We start from the raw sequence: 22,116 nt of genomic DNA, 5'->3' as shown, positions 1-22,116 counted from the left end.
TGAAAGTATGTGGTGGTAAATACTAGTGGCCCAAATAATTTTTATGAACAAAATGAGAAGTTCTTTCTCTTAAGGTATTCATTATTTCATCTGGCCACAGCAACGGGATAGCCTTAAATACTGAATAACAGTAGGATATGGCTTTCAAATTCCATTTTGAAGCAGTTAATGCTAAATAGTCATGAAAGGTCTTTACAGATTAATTGAAATTTGATTCCGATAATAACTTGGTTACAAAATGACTGACACCTTTAAATAAAACATCAACCTACCAACAATTTTGCCGTAAATGCTGCGAGAGCTGACTCTGGTTATGGGATCTATCCCTCATCAGGAAACTTGCAAAAATATCACAACTTCCATCTTAGATCAAGGATCATAGTTCAAACATATTTATCCTGCCTAAAGCTAATCTACTACAAAAGAATTCATGCCTATCCTAATAAATTAGAATAATTCTCCACATTTCTCTGTATAGAATCTCTTTGGTATCTACTAGAAATTCAATTAAAATCAGTAAGCTCTAATTGAATATCTATGTAGCAGGTACTTTTTTTAGGTCCTGGGAATAAAAGACAGAGTAAGATTCACTTCCTAATGCAAAAGAGTTTCACAGTCTAACCAGGAATACAGTGCCAGACACTGTGGATGGCCTACTAACAGCCACTGCCTCCCTCTTTGTTGTCTGAACAAAACTGAGGTTCTCTTAGAAATGTGCTCAGGGAAGGTAGATTGCCCTCTCAGTTCTTAGCGGATAAACAAATTAGTCAAGCCAATTATGTTCTGCCAGAAAGATTTTCCTCCCCAGTAAAAGGAGAGATACAGGAAAAGAACCATGTCTTCCTGTCTTTGGATAGATTTGTATGAGGAAATATGTTCTTGAGATGCAGTAGTCATCTTGTAACTTAAGGCAAAAGGCCTCATGGAATTAAAAATTAACTTACTGAGGATAGTGGGGCAGAAAATGAGAGAGCCTGAATTCTTATGATGTCATTGGACTGTAGTAATACACCTGGACATACCTCCCTCCAGATTTGCTGTTATGTAAATTAGTTCAACAGCCTATTGTATAGGCCATTTTCAGATGGTTATTCTATTCCTTGCAGCTGAAAGCATCCTGTAGATACTTACTTATAAAGTATCACATAATACAATGTGATCAGTGCTATAGCAGACATACATGCACACACATACACACGCACACAAATAAGTAAAGATGAATTTGAGGAAAACATTTATACTGCTTTGGAGAAGACAGGGGACAACTGTCACTGATGATACAAGGAGGAGGGGTTCAACAGGCAGACACAGGTAAAATGGAATTTTAAACAAAAGAACCACAAGAGCAAAGACATGGAAGAGTAAAAGTCCATGGTGTGCTTGGAGACTGATTTATAAACTGAAGGCTGACTAGGAAGAGCTTATTCATCTTTCTATCCCCAGAGTCTAGCACAGTGCCTGGCACATAGTGTCAGTAATTCTGAATGAGTGTCTCAGAATGAGATTGGAAAAGGAGATTAGCACCAAATTGAGATAGGCCTCATGTGCTATGGAAAAGAAACACAATAAGATATTTTACAGAACTTTGGAAGAGACAAAACTATGCCCCAAAGTGACCGTTCAGATTTGTTACTGCTAGATGAAGAAAGCTTACAAAGTCATGCATGGGTAGGGATATCTTTCTGACACCATTCTCCATGTTCTCCCTTCTCAAGTGGGTGTTTTATAACAGCACTATGGTCAAGAGATGACAGATAATGAGTGAAGATGAAGAATACCAGCATTTATGCTGCTCTAAAATAACTAACATCTTTACATTATCTGCCAGTATATCCCCTTTAACATTAACTTGTGGAGCTAAGAGTTAAGGAGCCTTTACTCATAGTGAAAACGGTTGTGGGGATCTGCCTTATGTAGTACTTTCTTACAGGAATTACCAGTAACAAATGTTTTCTGAACTTCCACTCTGTGCTGCCTGTTGCTAAGTGGTGATGCTTACGGACATGTATGTCATGTCCTGATCCTTAAGCAGCTTGTAACATACATGAGAAGAGAGCAAACATTAATACAGTGTCTGTCATGTCTACAGTGATGACTGGCACAAAGAATGGGTGTGAAAGGAGCTTGGAACAGAGTGATCTCCGAAGACTGAGGCTTCATGTAAGAAGTGGAACTTGAATTGGGAGTGGAGGATCAGCCAGTAGATGATTTACTTGGAGGTGCAGATTGAGTAAATTTATCGAAGACCATGAATGCCAGGCAAACCTGAGACTACTTCTAATTCAGATAAGGAGGGACTGTTTCCCTTGGCTAATTAAATATATTCAGTAGTAGCTCTGAACAATGTCAAGTCATTGCCAGAGGATTTTCAGGAAAACTATGAAAGTTGTTCATGGAAAAGACAGTTAAAGCCATTTAATTTTCAGAAGACAGTGATTGGGTTCATTGTACGCTGACAACAACTGAAAACCTAAATTATTCAAAAAGTATCAATTATGTACAAGACACTACTTTAGGTCTCCAGAATTATCAAATGTGAATCAGAGATATACTGTGCTATTTTTTGAAGTCCAGAGTTTATAGAAAAGAAGAAAAAGATGTATACTTACATAACTATGATAAATACGTGGAAGTCATATGTTAGAATAACAGGCCACATAAAGTACTATTGGGAGAAGCAGAAAGGGTGTAAGGAGAAGGGCAGCTTACTTCCATCTTAGGTTGGAATTGGGGCAGACTTTGTGAAAGAGTGACACATCTGAGGTAGATGCTGAAAGGTAGAGAGGTTTGGAGGTTTGGTAGGTTAGAAAAACTAAGGCTGAAGGTTATTTGTGGTAGAGAAAAAGCATAAGCAAAGAGAAAAAAAGTAAAAAAAAATATGTCTTTGCCAAAATATCTTTGGCAGAGTAGATACTGCAAACAGTCTTACTATATTTCTTGAGTACAGATAGTTTTAACTCTAAAAAAATATTTTTTAAAGAGAAAGATGCATTCAGTCCACCTGAATTTTTTCTTTAACTGCTAAAGTGATGGTAATTCTTCACAGGCAAGTTATCTTGGAAAATTAGACTGATTTTTCATATTGGAAAAGCAAAATGGAATTTAAAAAAAAAGTAAAAACCTTCAAAGCAAAATAGAAACCAAAGGAACTGAGGGAAAAGCACAAGAGAAGACAGAAAGACTGAAAGACTACAGGGATTTAAGCTGACTGCCACTGTTGAGCCTGAGGGAAGTCATGTACCCTCTCATTTAAAAAATAAATCAGTAAAATATTATGTTTGCATTAGTCTCCAAGAATCCTTCACATTATGACCTTATAATTTTGATTTATTCATCCTATAAAATTCAGAATTCATATGTATACAGGCAGGATTCTCAGATGACAAGGCAATAGGTGTTTCCATTAAGTGGCCATGTCCAATTGATACCATGGTTTTCAATAGAGGGATAAAATATAATTTGAAAAGGGCTGTTAAGTGCTTAACATTCTCTAAGTCGCTAGGTGGAGTCAATCAGAGTTCAATGAGGCCTTATATCTTTAAGCTTTTATATTGTTACTTAGAAGGCATTATTTGAAGAAATAGTTTTTCACGGTACGCGGGCCTCTCACTGTTGTGGCCTCTCCCATTGCGGAGCACAGGCTCCGGACACGCAGGCTCAGCGGCCATGGCTCACGGGCCTAGCCCCTCTGCGGCATGTGAGATCGTCTTCCCAGACCGGGGCACGAACCCGTGTCCCCTGCATTGGCAGGCGGACTCTCAACCACTGCGCCACCAGGGAAGCCCGAAGAAATAGTATTTTTAAGCTATTTATAATCTTCCAACTATTCTAAATGGAGAAAGTGTTCAAAGAAGCCGTATCAATCGTCTATGCAATTGGAACAATGACCATCTAGGAGAAGACTTAGAATCAAGCTACTTCCTAATAAGCAAAGAATATTTTCGTCAGTCTAGGCCATGGTCAAATTAGTCTTTTATAAGTACTGTCAAATACAATTTTTTTCTATAGTATTCTTTATGATAAATCAGGCATAGTTCAAGGTGGGCCCTTCATCTATAAAATTTGAGGACTGGACTAGATATCTTTTATGGTATTCTAACATATTCTATTATTGGTACTATTAACAAAAAGAATAACAGGTCATTGCAGAGAATAACAGAAAGAGTTTCACTCATCACCCCTACTAATAAGAAATAATCGTAATTACAATAATAAAAATTTATGCCTTTCTTACAAGGAGTTGAATGTGCTTGTACACATCAGCTCATTAGTGGCATTATTAAGCCTGGTAACGTCACTGTGAGGAAGGATGCCACAGCTTCTCATTGCCACCAGCTAGGAGGGGAATAGGTATAGGTGCTTATAGTTAACAGCAGATTCTCATTCCTCTGACGAAGTAACAGGTGTTCTTCACACTATCTCTCTGAATCAATCCTAGTTCTAAGGATAGAAACACAACAGCCTTTTTCAGGCCAGCACTGGTCACATAATTTCATACATATACACACACAACTTAAAAAATCCAATCTCTACTAAAATCACTTGAAAGAATAACTTTCTTATACAAACACCATAAAATTAACATCTAGCTATAGAAAGAAAAATCATAAGACCATGAAAAATCCCACCCAGTAAGAGTTAATTCTGCTACATGCTGAAACCATAAACCTTACTTACTGGACTACTTCATAAACCAGTCATTTGTGAACAATTACTTTAAACCATCATGCCATTCACTATCCTGAAAACTAGGCTAATGGAATGCTATATCTCCCCAAAGTCTGCTCATTGTAAACAGTCCATCCCTCCTTGCTGACTCCAAAAGCTGTATAAACATACTGCAACTAAATCCACCATAGCTCATAGAAATCCTTTCTTTAAGTAATCTACAAAATGCCAATCTAATACAAATACAAGAAAGAGAAGTTCTAAGACAACATTTTGTATTTACAGTATCCTGAACAGTGCTTAAACCTGCACTGGTTATATAAAAGGCACTCTCTCCCCCATGCCACCCCCGCCTCCAGGCTGACGGCATGCTTAGTTCTCTCATTTACACCACACTGCAATAACATAAAGAACGGTTTACTATTAATCCAGGTTTTACTACAAAGCAACCCGTTATTTCTCTGTCAAACACTGGCAAGAGTGCCAAGTGTCTGTCATCCAATTCAGGGGATTAAGTCTTCTTTTATAGTCTGATACTTGTACCAATTTATAAAAATACAGATATAGTTTCTTCGAGTTGGTCACAGTCTATATTTTGGCTTGGATTCAGGCAGCAGAGGTTGACTATGACAGCTGGCAGGAAACTGAGGGGAGAATACATCCTCCCCCTTTCAGTCACCACGTCTCAGTTGCCATAGTGATTAATCCTTAATCAAATGCTGTCTTTGTACAATTCTTTTCAGAAAACTTTAAGTAAACTTAAGTTGAAAACATGCAGTTGATTGAAAAAATGAGGTACCATATCACACACAGGTATAGCTAAGTTTTATGACATACTTCCATATATTAAAAGAATAAATTAACTCTAATGAAGTTCCTTCCAATGCTTAAAACATTTCTTTTTGGTCTAAGCTTAAACCTAAATCACACAGGTTTTCCCCCTTGTTATCAGACATCTTGTCTTTTAAAATAAGCTGTCTTCAGAAATGGTTCTAAAATATCCAAGTACAATTGAAGGCAAAGCAAGTTCTTATTTTATATAGTTTGTATTGCTAAATTAAAAAGGTATAATTAGAAATTATTTTAGGAGAGATAGGTTTTAATTCAAGACATTTATCAAATATGTTCAAATAAGTAGAAATTATTTTATAAAACTATAAACTGTAAGAAACCAAAGGAAATATGGAAAAGATAGTATATTTTAGAACTTTTCTTAATATATGGGTGAATTCCATTTGATTCATAGCTTTTGTCATTCTGGTTACCAATAATTACATCAAAGGACTGAGAAACTCTGAAAGACCATAGTACGTTATCTATAATTGTAGTGTACATTACTTCTCTTTTGTAAGTTTTCCATTTAGTATATTCCTTTGCAATTTAGTTAAAGGCTCTTACTTAGACTCAATTACAGTATTCCTTGGAAAGTGAAATACTTGCATATTGTGGCCACTGTTAATCTTGTGTTGCCTTCATACAAATAAACAGGACTTGTTTTGTTTTCTTAGGAATTGAGGCAACACATCTGCATCTGGCTGCAGACACACACACACACAGAGACCACACACAGGCATACACACACACAAACACACAAAATCTTTTCAAACACAAAGGTCTCTAATAAAACTTTGGTGACAGACATGAAGCACTCAAAAGAATTCTCAGTAATCAGAAAGATTCTGGATGTGAGCCCCAGATGAAAGATACTGTACTGTAGCTGGGAGGTCTAGGGATTTTGGGAGATTTCAGAAGAAGAGGGTTGTCAATATTTCTAACACTATGGCTGAGTCTTTCTGCCTTCATCTTGCTTCATTTACCTTCACCTTAGTTTATTCTCTTTTCTTCCCATAATGGTTTAAAAGTTTTCCCAAAACTGCAAATCCACTATTGCCAGCCACCACCACAGGGAGAGCTGCAAAATCTCTCAGTGAGTGACATATATATCTCTAACCAAAGATGATGGTGTGGTTCAATGATTTACTCATTAAAGGTGTTGAAATAAATACTACCGACCAGATATGATGAAATCAGTGATTGTGATCACTTTTTTCCTTAGAAATTCTGTGAATGGCTTTGACATGTCATCAATATCTCATTTATGTAAAATAATATTTTAAAATTTTAAAAGTCTTCAGAAATGCTTAATTTAACCATCTTTACAAATAGTTTTAGTAAAGAGAAACACAACACTACCATCATTCCATCTCACTGATATTATTAAAGTAGTTTCTAGTTTCCAGAAGAATTATAATGAGGAGAACCCAGAGTAATATGTATAGAGATGCAAAAGGACTAGTTTGATGGCAGAGTGCTCTCTCACTCATTTGAATGTCTGTCAGCAGCTATGGAGATATCATGAATTAGAAGTAGTCACAAACTAATGAATCTAAACAGAAAATAAATCTATCAGCTTTAAGGAGAAAAGTTACTAATAACTTCTACTCTAATACAGAATATCCTAAAATAAAATTAATATAAAGTACTGAGTGACTTTGTTTTCATAAACAAAAACAATAGTCACATATAAAAATTTGAAAAATAATCTACCACAAACATTCTTGTTTTGTTTTTAAGGAAATTCAAAGCCCCAGATGGGGGCTTCCCTGGTGGCGCAGTGCTTGAGAGTCCGCCTGCCGATGCAGGAGACGCGGGTTCGTGCCCCGTTTCGGGAAGATCCCACATGCCGCGGAGCGGCTGGGCCCGTGAGCCATGGCCACTGAGCCTGCGCGTCCGGAGCCTGTGCTCCGCAAATGGGAGAGGCCACAACAGTGAGAGGCCCGCATAACGCAAGAAAAAAAAAAAAAAAAAAAAAAAAAAAAAAGCCCCAGATGGACTAGTACCACCCATTCTTTTACTTATAGTTAAATATAGCTGCATACAACTGTTTATAGATTATTTGTTCTAGTTGATCCTCACCCTCCAGGGGAGTTAGAGACCTGACATCAGTCTTATCCATTGGTTGTAATAACAATACTTATTATTCATTGACTGCTTACTTTGTGTCAGGTACTGTTCAGAGCATTTTACAGGTATTATTACCTCATCTGGTCTTCACAACAACCATTTGAGGTAAGAAGTATAATTACTTGTATTTACGCACAAGGAAATTGAGGCACAGAGAAGGTAAGTAACTTGTTCATGGTCACACAGGAAGTATCAGGTAGAGCTACAATTCAAACTGACAGCCTGAATAGACTCCATGCCATAGGCTAGTTATAACAATCAAAAATTCCTTCTGCCTCTAGAATATTAGAGTTCAACAAACTGAAGATGAGTCTCATTATATGAGTTCTTTTATTTATTTATTTCTAGTTAAACTAAAAGGAGGAAAGCATGAGGTATGTCTCAGGGGTTGCAAGTTTTATGTCAAAAATATAGTAGGTTTAGTTTTTGATGGTGAAAAACTAAGAACAACAAAAATATGTATGATCACTATTTTGAAAACTGATTTTTTAAAAAAATTTATTTATTTTTGGCTGCGTTGGGTCTTCGTTGCTGCGTGCAGGCTTTCTCTGATTGCAGTGAGCTGGGTTGGGGGGGCTACTCTCCGTTGCAGTGAGTGGGCTTTCTCTGGTTGCCGTGCGTGGGCTTCTCATTGCGGTGGCTTCTCTTGTTGAGGAGCATGGGCTCTGGGAACATGGGCTTCAGTAGTTGTGGCATGCGGGTTCTAGAGCACAGGCTCAGTAGTTGTGGCACACGGGCTTAGTTGCTCCCTGGCATGTGGGATCTTCCCGGACCAGGGCTCGAACGCATATCCCCTGCACTGGAAGGTGGATTCTTAACCACTGTGCCACCAGGGAAGCCCTGAAAACTCTGATTTTCATATACCAAGACTTTTTATTTATTTAACTTTTTATTGGAGTATAGTTGACTCATAATGCTGTTAGTTTCAGGTGTACAGCAAAGTGAATCAGTTATACATATACATATATTCACTCTCTTTTAGATTCTTATCCCATATAGGTCATTACAGAGTAATGAGTAGAGTCCCCTGTGCTATACAGTAGGTCCTTATTAGCTATCTATTTTATATATAGTAGTGTGTATCCAAGACCTTTCTTTTTTGATGGTAAGTTTATAATACCATCCCCAAGTGATTGTTGTTTATAGGTAATACATTTCAGCTTTCAAGATGCTAAAGTACAACTATACTATTAACCTGATGTATTAAATGATATAGGTCAAATCTGAGGGACTGAATCTTATTCTGTCAGAATTTTACTGTATCAAGTATTGATTTAAAGAAGTTAGCCACTGAAATAAGTATGTTTATACGGACTGTTCCATAATGCCTGCTAGCATTGGTGGCATGGGACTGGACTTCCTGCTTAATGGTTTTAAAACTTCCCTGAGTATTTTATAACCACTGTGATTTAGTCATTAAACATCAGATTTCTTCATATTCCCTGAAAAAGGTCTACTAAATTGGTCTATGTGTGACTGGGGAGATAAATGGCCTCAAAGGACATATCAGAAACTCCAGGGGCTGGGTATTCCAATTTGTTTCCTGGTAAGAAATGCCCCTCACTCTGAAAATCACTGTGAAAAGATAAGGTTTCTGATGAGACTGTGCTGTTCATCTCAAGAATGCTGGGGCTGAAAAAGGTTGAAAACTACTGGTATTGCTAATGTAAAGATAAAGGAAATCCCTTCGCACACCCACCCCTCCCCAACTAAAGGCAAAGTATACTTCCAGCATTTTCATCTTTACAATTTTCCTTATGAAGGTTCCAAAGGTACTTTTTATTGCTTCCATATCTAGGGGTTGCTTCTTGGGTCCGTTTTGGGAGGCATTACATGGCTGTAAATTTCTTCTCTGAGAAATATTTAAATAAGCTAGTGACCAATATCCAGTTAAATTATTGCATTAACATCTACTACAGAGTTTGCCAAATTTTCTGGCCTTTCACATTAAAATTTGTTTGGAAAAGAGCATGGTTTTAAAAAAAGGCATGGTTTAAAAGAAAGAAAAACCTAATAAAAAATCAGCTGTCTGTTTAAGAGATTCTGATATGCTCTTCATTTTAATACAGTAAATTTCTGGCAAACCCAGCACATTTCTGCCTACTTTTTTCATATAGCTCCCACAAGGTAGTCAAACTGTAGAAATGCTATCTACAGCATTGGCTGAGATATGGTATACTCCCAGATGAAATGAGAATATAAAAAGGTGGCATACTTGGGTCATGAAAGTGCTTTCATGAGTTGCATTTTGGAATTGGGCCTTTGGATTACACTGAAAAAATGCTAAAAGCACAGCCTTTCAAAGCTCAATATTACATTTACTCTAAGGATATTATAAGACAACTGACAGTTAACTAGATCATTCAGTGGTCCCCATTTAAAATGTCAGGTAACAAATTTCTTTCGAATTAAACCCTAGGAAAAGCTTTGCTCCTCCTTAGAAGAGCTGTTTTTTTTGTTTTTCTTTTTCCTTAAGAACAATCATTTAGCTCAGTGCTTCTCAGCAGGGTGTTATGGCATTTTGGGCAGAACAAATCTCGGCATGTGGGATGCTCCCCCCACCCCCCAGGACATCCATTTAGTATCCCTGGCCTCCAGACATTAATGCCAGTCAGGCACTTGGTCATTGTGACCACCCAAACTGCCCAACATTTCCAAATGTACTAGTTGAAAAAACACTAAATACATTGTTCACTTCCTTTGTTTTGCCTACCAGGAAACTCAATCAAATTTGTCATTAAAAAAATATATCTGGGAAAGCATAGTATATCCTATATACCTGCATTCTAACTTTCTCCCAGTCTTGAACTTCCATCTTAATTTATATTTTCCTTGGTCATGAACTTAATTTTGTATTCTGATTTTATTAAGACAATCCAAAATCTTTGTCAAACCAGATGAGGTACAAATAAATGAAGATAGCTTTGATCTTGGGTGGCCTAGGCCTGCAGCGGCTTGAAGCGGGGTTTCGGTTCCCGGCCAGTGACTGAGGTTGGGTCGTGCCGGTGAGAGCACTGAATCCTAGCCACTAGACCAGTGGTCAGTGACAAGGCCCTGGCTGTACGGCTTTGCAGAAAAAGAATTCCCACAAAGACGGAAAGTAGTGAAACAAGTATTTATTAGGCGAGAAAAAGAGTATGCGTGGATAGACACATGGGTGGGCTCAGAGAAAGAGTAGCGCCCTCGTGGCAGTTTGAATCGCTTTTATGGGGCATTTCTTCAGGTTTCCTTTGGCCAGTCATTTTGATTTGCCTGGTTCAAAGTCCATATTTGGTATAGCTCAGGATTTTTCCATGCGTGCGCATGCATCTCTTGGCCAAGTTGAATTCTATGGAAGAGGCCTTTGGGTAGGTTTGGACACTTGGCATCACTCCCCTTTTGACCTCCAAGGAGCCTTTCTTGCTCATGTGTAGTCTGGGAGGTCTCCTGACTTCAAAAATGAGGAATAAGTGGTCTCTTATCTTCTCTCTGGGCAGGGTCCAGCCTCCTCTCTCAATTGTCCTGTTATTCCCATCTCAGAGTACCGGTCCACAAGGAACGAACACAAACTGTTTGCCCTGGGGGCCCATCTATCTCCTGTCTCAGCTTGACAGTTCAGATAGCATTTCCCACCCCCCCTTCATTCCCAAAAGTAGCACTAACTTGAAACAAAGTGTCATTGTTATATACAATACCAATTTTTCACTTCTACACATAAAGTGGTAGAAAAACTACTCCTCAGATACCTAGCTCTAAGGAATTAAGAAATAATAATAAGCTAAAGAGAAGAAAATATTTTTTAAAACTTTTGACAAAAGTGTGTAAATAAAATACCACTTTTATATAAGCCTTATTTCTATATAACAGCAAATTTAAATGAGAAGAGCCCACAGGAAGTATTTATTACCTTTAACATTATAAAAATCCTTTTGTTAAAAATATAAACTCTATATGAAGTTAGTTTTTGTGTGTGTCTTCATTTTAGATGAAAAATTATGGAGGTAAATCTAATGATACATTTTCCTTTTTCCATATGAGAAGTATCTTTGGTTCTGATTTAAGTGATTCCCTCAGATTCCTCATTTTTGGCAGACTTTCACTGAGGGAAACTATTAAGCAACTCAACATTATTAGGCATTTATATATAGATTTGTCTTTTAATATAAAACATCTTTAGTGGATATAGTGCCCCAAATGGTATTGTTTTTTACACTTATTTGTAAGTCATTTATAGTCTTGTTGGTACTTTTGAGGGAGTACTTCAGAAGATCCTATTGAGGAACTTCAGTGAAAATGAGGTAAAAACTAGAGATACATTATCCTATGTTCTACTTACCTTAGAAGTACAAACAGCTATGTTAGCAGGAAGCTGGGAAAACTGCTTCAATTCAAATACATCACGTGCTGCCCATCGGCTCATGTGATTTTCAGCTTTGCTTGATCCAATCACATTCTGGTTTGAGTGAACGTAAGCCACTTCCTGAACACCACCTAAGAGGTAATTGATGTTTATTAAGTGATGTCTTATGATGAAGCAACATGGTTCAAGGTATACTTTAAAAATTATCGGCAACACATTAAAAACAGGTTATGCTTATTTTATTTTTAATCCTCAAGAAAAACACTGTTTGTATGTCAATATCACAATATTCTTTTTTAAAACAATTGAAAAGAGAAAGAATTCAAATATATTGGTCTAGGTTAACTTAGAAATGACTTTTCCCTCTCATCAATATAAGAACTTCTGAATCAGGTAACAATTTTTAGATTTAAGCCTGAAATGAGGGTTTTGGCTAAGAGGAAAGTCATAGTGGAAGGTTGTCTCTATGAATTTGTTGTCTCTGTTGATGTAAAACAAAAGTTTACTAATTTAAAAGCAGTGCTAACCTCACCTGTTCCTTTAAACATGTATTTGATTACAGTGACGAAGTAGGAGCATGGGGTTTATGACCAGGGAGTTTCGTTTGGTTGGCTTTATTCAGTTTTACTGTTTGTATACTGTCTTTTTTGTACATATGCCCAGATTTGGAGGTTTTTAGGAAATGAAAAAAATTAACTTACACCTTTTATCTGAAAGAAGTTTAAAAAATGGCTACATTTTTTTTATTGCTTTGCTTCTGGGCACCTATAATTTACTTTTAAATTGCGGTCATAAAAAAGAAGGCTCAAATTGAGGTCTATAAAAGCTCCCTCAAACAGCTCTGGCAATGAACCTCAATTATGACCTTCAACACTTGTGCTGTTTTAGTCCTGAACCTTTCTCAACCAGAATTGCCAATAATGAGAAAACAAGATGTTGTTAAATAAGCTGAGTAAAAGAGTAAACAAGATAATATTTGCCTTAAATTTCAAAATATCAGTAGTAAGTATACCAACAGTTTAAAACCTTCAAAAGGATTCTGGCAGAAAATTTACTCAGATTTTTCTTAATTTTGATGACACATTTTATGCATTATTCAAAAGAGAACAAGTTCCACACAAACTATTGACACCTTTTACACAGTAAAAAACAAAAACAAAACACAAAACTTAGCTGCTCTGTTAAAAAAGTTTAGGCAATAACTCCTCAAACCTAAAATCTAATTGTAGCACAGAAACCAAAGGATAGTCCAGTACCAGTATTCCTTAGTTCTTGAAAGTTTGCTTTACACCACTTAGCTTTTCCAAAAGACCTACGTTAGTACCTGTTTTCACCCTAACAGAAAGAAGTCCAAAGAGAACTTTTGCTTTTGTGAAAAAGGGCGAAAAGTGAAGTGTTGCGGTGTTTGCTTTGCAGCAAGCCCTTATAGAGGCAGCACACAGCCCAGCAGCAAGCGTGGCACCACCAAGCTCCTTCCCCAGGAATGACACTCAGCATCTCAGCATCAAGCCATCATAGCTTTGGACTGTGTATGAGTATCTGTGCCTTATCTGGATTTATTTTGTGCAACCATTAACAAGATGTGTCCTAAGGTAACTGCTTCTTTGCTTTACACCATTTCAGCTTACAAAGTTACATAGGAAGGCTCTACTTTTGGAGAGCAGGGTAAACCTGTACTTAATTACAAGGGTATCAAAATATATATCATAATGAACTTTTAAATGACACTACTAATAACCACAAAAGAAAGCTTACCAAAATATAAGCTTGCTTACATATCAGATTCTTTCATGTAGCTTTTTTGGGAATGAGTGAGACACTTCTGAAAGCAACGCTAACTCTTAAAAACTACTAATCAGATTCTCAGCAGATGGTGGTAAGGGGAAGCAGTTTTTCAATCTCTCTGAATCCCCACATGAGAACATGAGAACAACAACTAGACTGCAAAACCAAAAGCAAAGGACAACACTTACAACAAAATTAGATGACAAGATACTCCCATTAGCCCTAAAATACAAGAGGGTGGGTATAACCCACTAATAGTTACACACTCTGCATGGCATCAGGGTCTGTGTGAAGGAAGAAGGAAGTGACAGGGTGGCATCTGGGTCGGAGAACAGGAGACCCTAGCACAGTGGGTTATTTGGAGATCAGCAGCTGGATCTGGGAAGGTTCTGCATTCTCTAAAGCTGAGTACAGCGTACAGGGGGCTTGTGGTAAGAAGGCCTGAGGGGCTGGGGCAAGCTAGCCCTAAGGAACTTCCCAAACTAACCCACCAGGGCTCCCAGGCCAGGGCCATACAATGAGGAAAAACTGCTGGGATGGAGTCAAAAGGAGCAGAATAGGAAGAACAGGGATGAGGGAAAGAGATGGTCTAGAGCAAAGCAGGGGAAACAGAAACAGGAAATCCTATCATAGTTTTGAACACTATAGAAAAATAACAAATATGAATCTCTGTGAAATTAGAAAAGATTTTTTTAACTCTGTCTCATTTAAAAAAATTCAGGGAAAACAATTTCTATAAAAATGAGCAAGAGGGTCAAATCTCATAAAAATTATAAGAGTAAAGAGAATAAGCAGCAGAATAATATCCCTACAATGAAAATATGCCAGAAAGATATGCTTACAAAACAACAAAATTGTAATTGATTTCAAAATTAGGTAAAACACCTTAAGAAAATGATAAAATAGAGGAGCCAACAATATAAATCAGAATAACTCAGAAATGACTGGCAGAACTCAGAAAGACATAGAAATTTTAAAAAAAAATCAGAAATGGAGACTAAATTAGAAGGAACATAAGAGAGAATAAACACAATAGATATTGACTTAAGAGAAGTAGAAGGACATTTTTAAAAAGCAAAAAGAAATGAAAAATAAATAAAATAGGATTTGGGAGAATGTGACAAATACTGAAGACAGGCAAAGAAGACTGAACATTTGAATAACAGAAATTCCTGAAGAGGAAAGTCAAAGTAAAGGAATAGAACAAGTAAGTAAAAATACTAGTACAAATAAGCTTTCCTTAAATAAAAACTGAGTTGAAACTACACTATGAGAATATTGATACAGACTACTATGGACTGAATATTTGTGTCCCCTCAAAACTCGTATGTTGAAGCCCTAATCCCCAATGTGATGGTGTTTGGAGGTTAGGCCTTTGGGAGATAATTAGGTCTTGAGGGTGGAGCCCTAATGAATGAGATTAGTGCTCTTATAATAAAAGACATGAGAGAGATGATTTCTCTCTCGCCCATGTAAAGACAGCAAGAAGGCAGTGATCTGTAAACCAGGAGGAGGGCCCTAATCAAGAACCCTTCGTGATCTTCGACTTCCAGCCTCCCAAACTGTGAGAAATAAATGTTGTTTAAGCCACCCAGTCTATGGTAACTTGTTACAGCAGCCTGAGCTAAGACAAACACCAAAATATAATCTAGTAAAATTACTAGAAAACAAGGAAAAGAAAAAACACACTTTGGGCATCTAAGAAAAAAAAAAAGAACACATAGCACAATACTTCATGCCAGAAGAAAATGAAGCTACATACTTAAAATACTTAAGAAAAGAAAGTGTAAGCCAAAAATTTTATATCCAGAAAAAATGACTTTTAAGTATGAAGGGCACAAACTGCTATCAACAAGTATCTCAGGGAATTACTCTCATGAGTACTTCCTGGGATCTAATAGAAATAAGGAATCTACTAGAAAATAAGCTTCAGACAACCAAAATGACTAGAGAGACATTGACATAAGAGACATTGACTAATGAGAAGCATTAAATTTATAGTTACCTGCAAACCAAGAATAAATGAAGTCTAAGAGGAGAGAGTATAATGCAATATTCATGTGTGTTGACAATGAAGACATAATATATCCATTTTAAAAATGGGCAGAAATGGGAGAGTATATACCAAAAAAACCCACCCCAACACCTTAATGTTTCTAGGAATTATATTATAATAATATTTTTCTTATTCGACTTTTGTGTAACATGGGTAAAACATGAGTAATTATGGAACATTATAATTAAATCGTTCCCTATATGCCAAAGAACCGGTGTTATCAGCATAGAAGAAGTGGTATGCAAATATGATAGAGAAGAGGTTAAAGCTCTATACCCCCAAAGTAAGTACAAATATGGAAATATCAATATGAATTCATGAAATATTTTATCATCATATATAAAAATACATACATGTACATAAATACATATATAAACTCATATATACCTATATATACACACACACATACATATAAACATACGTAACACAAACAATTATCCACTGAAAAGGCCCAAGCGAGTAGTAGCAATGATCATTCCTAGCACCAGACTGTGGTCTTGAAACACACTTTCTCACTAAAAGAAACCAAGACTTCTTAGAGAAATGACTGATTTTAGGTCTGAGGCAAAAAATGCATGATGGAACATCCTGTAATACCTGATAGGTATCAAAGATGATTAGCATCATGTTAAAGATCTCAGGAATCAAAATGCTCATGTTTAAAGGCTCCCACTATCCAAAGATGGGAAAATTGAGCCTCAGTAACGATATTAATTGAAATGGGTTTGGGCTCATTAAATGTGTTTGAATCAATTAATTCATAATGATTTTAAGAAAAGAAATCTAAGGATGATAGGAAATCAATTTATTATACTAAAAGCTGTTAAAGAAATTATTTTTCCTGCCTTCTCTATATGAACTGTACCACTGGGTAAGTAATAGTAGATAAGAGGAAGTATCTCCTTACAGAAGCATCCTAACTAACAAATGAAAAAGAAATGAGAGAAGTAGAAAATGTCATTTTGCTACTCTGAATGAATAAATAATTCTAGGCATTAAGCATCAATGGCTGCTAAGATCACAAAGAGAGAAACCAGCATACATTCTGTCAAACACTAACTTTTGTTTTGTCAAAGGGATTGAACCTGAATTTGATATAGGGTCAGACGCCAACTGCTCATTTTCAGGAAATATAGAGGGTGGAGAAATATGTTCAACTGCACCAATCCGCAATATGCAAGTTGCAGAAAACAACTGGCCTGGTTTCTTCAACAGAGAAATCATATAAATTGTAAAGAAACAAAAGGGATGGAGGACGTATCCTATACATTAAGCTATATAAAAATTTTTTAATGAGTGAGACTAAACTGTAATGTCTAGGGATACACATTTGTATCAAATGTATATACATTTAATAAAGCCATAAAAATGCAAAAAAGTTAGAATAATTAGTGTATGGGGAAGGTTGTGATTCAGATGGGCCACATGGAAGGGGTCCTGGTCTAGATGACAAAGTTCTCTATCTTGACCTAGGTGGTCTTCCCCTTTATCCTGCCACCACCCACTTCCTCACTGTGTCTCAATGTAGCATCTCGATTGTAGAGCTAATTCAAGTTAATTCAATAATCTCTTGTGGAACTATCTGATTGCATGAAACAAATATGCAAAGAAAAGTTTTCAGAATATATCTGCAGTTACCTAAAAATTTATCCATTGATTCACACATCTGATCTTGATTGACAATGCTCTTATTTGGAAATTTCATTGGTTTTCTTGGTATAAAAGTGCTATTTTTCTCATGGCTAGGTAATTTTGAAGAGAAACTGACTCTATCTCTTATAGTTTTTGGTCTATGGCTCTGTTTAGAGACACTGATGTGGCTAACAGATAAATCATCATCTGAGGATGTAAAATCATCAATAGCCTGAGAGGTACAGTCTTCATCTGTTGCACACAGTTGGTTTGTTTTTTTCATTGTTTTTGGAAAAGTGTAAAGTTCCCTTTTATTTTCCTCTTTTCTCTTAAACCTCAGAGAACTAGTAGCTCTTTTCTTTCTTACTCTTGACTTGGAGGAAATTTCAATGTCATCAGATTCGTCACTAATATCACTACTACCTTTTCTTTTTGTATTAGATTTTAGGGTCTTGTTCTCAGGATTTAATTGTTTTGAAATTAGTCCATTTCCTCTGACATTGGTCTTTCTATTATCACCATTATTTCTTATATTTACAGGGTTTTCTGTTTCAGAATCTTCAGATCCATCCACAGGTGGCTTAAACCTTACACTCTTCTTGAGGAATCTTTGAGTTGTGTACTGTGTGGGAAAGATGATATCACTATCTTCTGATTCTGTGACATTCTGTGAAATGCAATGGTGGCCAACTGTATTTTTAAAATTTTTCTTATCACCAGACTCAGAAGAAATATTCTGTTCTAAAATCTCAGTTTTATCAAAAATATATTTTCCATTTGGATTTAGGATGTTAGTGAATTTCTGATGCTTTGAAGTACCAAGAGAGTCTTGACTCTTCCGACAACCGACATCTTTGGCTTCTGTTGAAAGGCACGTGGGCTGTTCATCAGAACTTTCATCGTCAGAGGCAATATTTCCATCACTATCCTCAACTGCTTCACATTTTGTCTCAAACAATTTAGAGAAACCACACTGGAGTAAGGTAAGCTGTCCAGGAGAACCTGAAGCTTTACTTGAGTGAGATGCTTTGTTTTTAGCAGTCTTTATTATTGAGTTTCCTACTGATTCATCTTCACTAAAATCACTGCAGAGATCACATGCTTCTTTTGTTAGTGGTTCTGCAGGCTGTTCTGGACCTTTGTGTTCTTGACAGTCAGGCTCCCTATCCTATATAAGAAGCAATGGTGGAAACATTAGAAAACGTCAAAATAAGGATATCAAATCTATCACACTGGAGGGGAATTGAATTTGGGCAGATAATTTATGTACAAGTATATTACTTGGTATTTTCTAAAAGTAAAGCATTTATTGATAGTAAACAAACATAAAGGATTTAGTATTACAGTCTGGTATACTCTTTTAAAGTTGAATAACTTTCCAAATAAAAAAATGTTAAAACCAGAATATCAAATGATCAAATTATTTATAAGGAAAACACAGAGCAGAGCTGTTAGCTTCTAAGAAGCAGAGACTGATTCTAGCCTCAAAGTGAAAAGCACACAACTTATTGCTTATGAAAGTCCAGCAGATACTTTCAATCATGCATTAAAAACAAAACAAATTTGTAGGAGCTAAAGAATTCCCAACTGGAAAATGTTTCTAACTGATTAAAAAGAGATTGGATAGGATCTTGACCACCATAAATAAAGAAAATATTGAAGCTATTTTGAAGTAAAATTTGCTACAAATTTAAATCCAATATTTACTTTTTTCACATTAAATAGAGCTAAATATATTCTCAGTTTCTGAAAACTGAGGATTCATTAATAAAAGATTTTGTGAAAGTATTATCTGGTAATACTTCTGCCAACATTTGATACTCATGTATTTCTATAAATTTAGAAAAATATTCACCCCATACTTGGTTATATAAATTTATAGGGGTATTATAAATTTATAGTTATCATTGCATATAGTTATAATACAGTTATATGATATACTGCTATATCATATATATATATATATATATATATATATGTTATATCATAATATAGTTATCATATAGCCCATCATATCTTTGGGCTAGTACAAACAGAGTTAAATCCCTTAAAAAAAAAACAAACAAGAAAAAAATAGCAACAACAATTAAAAAAAATCTTCTACATATATTCTTTAGTTTTAATAAAAGACTTTATGATGACAATATAGATTTTGTAGTATGTGAGATGACAAATTACCACAAGACAAAGGACTCAAATAAAATATCTGCTTGAGTCAGAGAATGAGTTTGGTGTTTGAATTTAATAATTTTAAATATACACTGATTGCTATTTTTCCATTTAATTTGTTGTTTAGTAAAAAAAAATTATTTAGGTTGGATTGGTTACCTATACAGTGCATTTAATTTTGGATTTACACTTTGGCATAGTTAAAATTCCAGTTTGGATGTAAACACCTGGTGACTGCTCCTGAATTTTTTTTTTATGATATATGAAATATTAGTCTAAATTATTAATTTTACTGACAGTCTTCTGACTTTGTGTCCTTGACTTTTTTAAAAAAACATTTTATTTACACATTGAAAAATGAAGGAAAAGGAAAAGAAACTTAAAATCTTCACATACATGTTTCCCAGGAGTTCTAGGCTACAGATTCAAAGATTGCTTACTGTTTCTAGTTTGTGTATTGGAGGTTCCTCTTTCAACCATGTTGTAGCTGTCATGATCCCTGCTTCCACTTGGCCTTCTCTCTATAAAGAATGCAAATAACTGTGTAAAATATAGGGTAGAAACAACCAGATAAACAACAGCAATGGCATGCTTAAACTTAGAGTTAAGAAAATTGAGTCCAGGGAATTCCCTGGTGGTCCAGTGGTTTAGGACTCTGCAATTTCACTGCCATGGGCCTGGGCTCGATCCCTGGTCAGGGAACTAAGATTCCACAAGATGCGTGGTATGGCCAAAAAAAAAAAAAAAAAAAAAATTGAGTACAGCCTGCTTTAACTCTCTTAATGTTATTTTTCAATTTGCTAATTAAGGAATTCATATATATTTTTAAATGCTCATAATTCTTAGGTAGTATAGAGGCACAGTGGAAGCCTGCTGGGCTCATAAAAAATTCTTACTTCTTATCATAAGCTTACTTTTTCTGATAGAAAACTAATAACATTTTTCAGCAAACTCCACTAAAAGCCCTAGTAGGGAGGGAGAGTGAAAAAATGTTAAAAATTTACCCAGTAGTGATAGCCATAATAACTATGTCTATATGATAACTATATAACTATTGTATATGTGTAAATATTATATAATATTGCAATAACTGTAAGGACATATTATCAACATTTTAAATACCACAGATAATGTTGGGTATTGGGAACTCGATATTCTAGCTTATATTGCTAGTGTGTTTATAGTTCGTATTCATTAAAATATGTTTATTGATTCCTTCAGTGTAGTAGACATCAAAATGAAAATATCCATCTAATATAAAACTAAAAAAATCTTAATTAGATAATAGGCTTGCTACATCTTTTAGGAAAGTATGCTTTTATAGCTTTTGGTATATCATTTAGCAGAGATATTTAATGGCCTAGATTCTAGAATATTAAATTCTTCTTCAAAAGGAAATAAATTTATTTCTCTTTTCAAGGCTTTATTTGTTGATAGAACAAGGGGAAATAATACTATCATCACCAGAGTTACAAATATCCAACTTACGAATATACCAATATTCATAATATAGCAATGGCATGGTTCCAGTTATCTGGCATCCAGGGCAACAAGTGAGAATCTCCCCTAAAGAACTTGAAAGAATGATAAAGAGTTCCTGAATTGCCATGAGATCTTTTCTTCCAGTGCCTAGAGGCTATTACTGTAAGGGAATGGGAAGCCTCTTTCGAGAACTCCCTTTTATCTCTTCAACAGAAGCCAAATGGCTACAACAGATGCAACTGGCAGCAACAAAAATCTACAAGCTGTCAGAACCCCTTTGTGATAGGTAAATGACAACTCCAGTCTTCTGTTGACTTGGAGTCATCCTTAACTCCTGTTTCTCATACCCTATCAGATGATCCTGCAGCAAATCCTGTCAGTGCTTCAGGGCATCCACCACTACCCTCTGGCCCAAACCACCATCTCTTGGCTGGATTGCTGCAGTATCCTCCTACCTGGCTTCTTGCTTCTGCTCTTGTACTTCTATAGTCCAATTCTTAAAATTTAGAATAGATAGTATAGATCAGACTATGTCATTCTGCTGTTCAGAACTCTAATTGCTTTTTTTTTTTTTTGTGGTACGCGGGCCTCTCACTGTTGTGGCCTCTCCCGTTGCGGAGCACAGGCTCCGGACGCGCAGGCTCAGCAGCCATGGCTCACTGGCCCAGCCGCTCCGAGGCATGTGGGATCTTCCTGGACCGGGGCACGAAGCCGTGTCCCCTGCATCGGCAGGCGGACTCTCAACCACTGCGCCACCAGGGAAGCCCTCTAATTGCTTTTGTTATCACTCAAGTCAAAGCCAAAGTTCCTGCAGGATCTGGTTTCCTGTCATTTCTCTGGCCCCATCTTTTGCTCTTTTGATTACTCCACTCCAGCCACTTTGGCTTCCTTGCCATTTTGAAATCATGCTGGGCATGCTCCTCCCTCAAGGCCTTTGTTTGCATTTGTTCCTCTGTCTAAAACACCTCTTCCTTTCTTGTCTCTTCTAAGAATCAAATGCAATCTCACAGTGCATCCTTCC

The 22,116-nt window shown here is 36.2% G+C and overlaps 1 protein-coding gene across 1 annotated transcript in view; it reads right to left on the bottom strand.

The window, feature by feature from the left end:
- The window catches only part of ERCC6L2 (ERCC excision repair 6 like 2), a 140,067-nt gene that overhangs the window by 18,503 nt on the left and 99,448 nt on the right, over positions 1–22,116 (bottom strand). The window contains exons 15-17 of the mRNA XM_007448290.1: positions 20,054–20,134; positions 17,451–18,612; positions 11,948–12,102 (exon numbers count right to left, since the gene is read on the bottom strand). Of these exons, the coding sequence (XP_007448352.1) occupies positions 11,948–12,102; positions 17,451–18,612; positions 20,054–20,134 (1,398 nt within the window). The remainder of the gene's footprint in view (positions 1–11,947; positions 12,103–17,450; positions 18,613–20,053; positions 20,135–22,116) is intronic.

This window comes from Lipotes vexillifer, unplaced genomic scaffold, assembly GCF_000442215.2.
Source record: "Lipotes vexillifer unplaced genomic scaffold, Lipotes_vexillifer_v1.1 scaffold252, whole genome shotgun sequence".
Lineage (NCBI taxonomy): Eukaryota > Metazoa > Chordata > Mammalia > Artiodactyla > Lipotidae > Lipotes > Lipotes vexillifer.
This window is presented reverse-complemented; position numbering and strand designations above follow the sequence as displayed.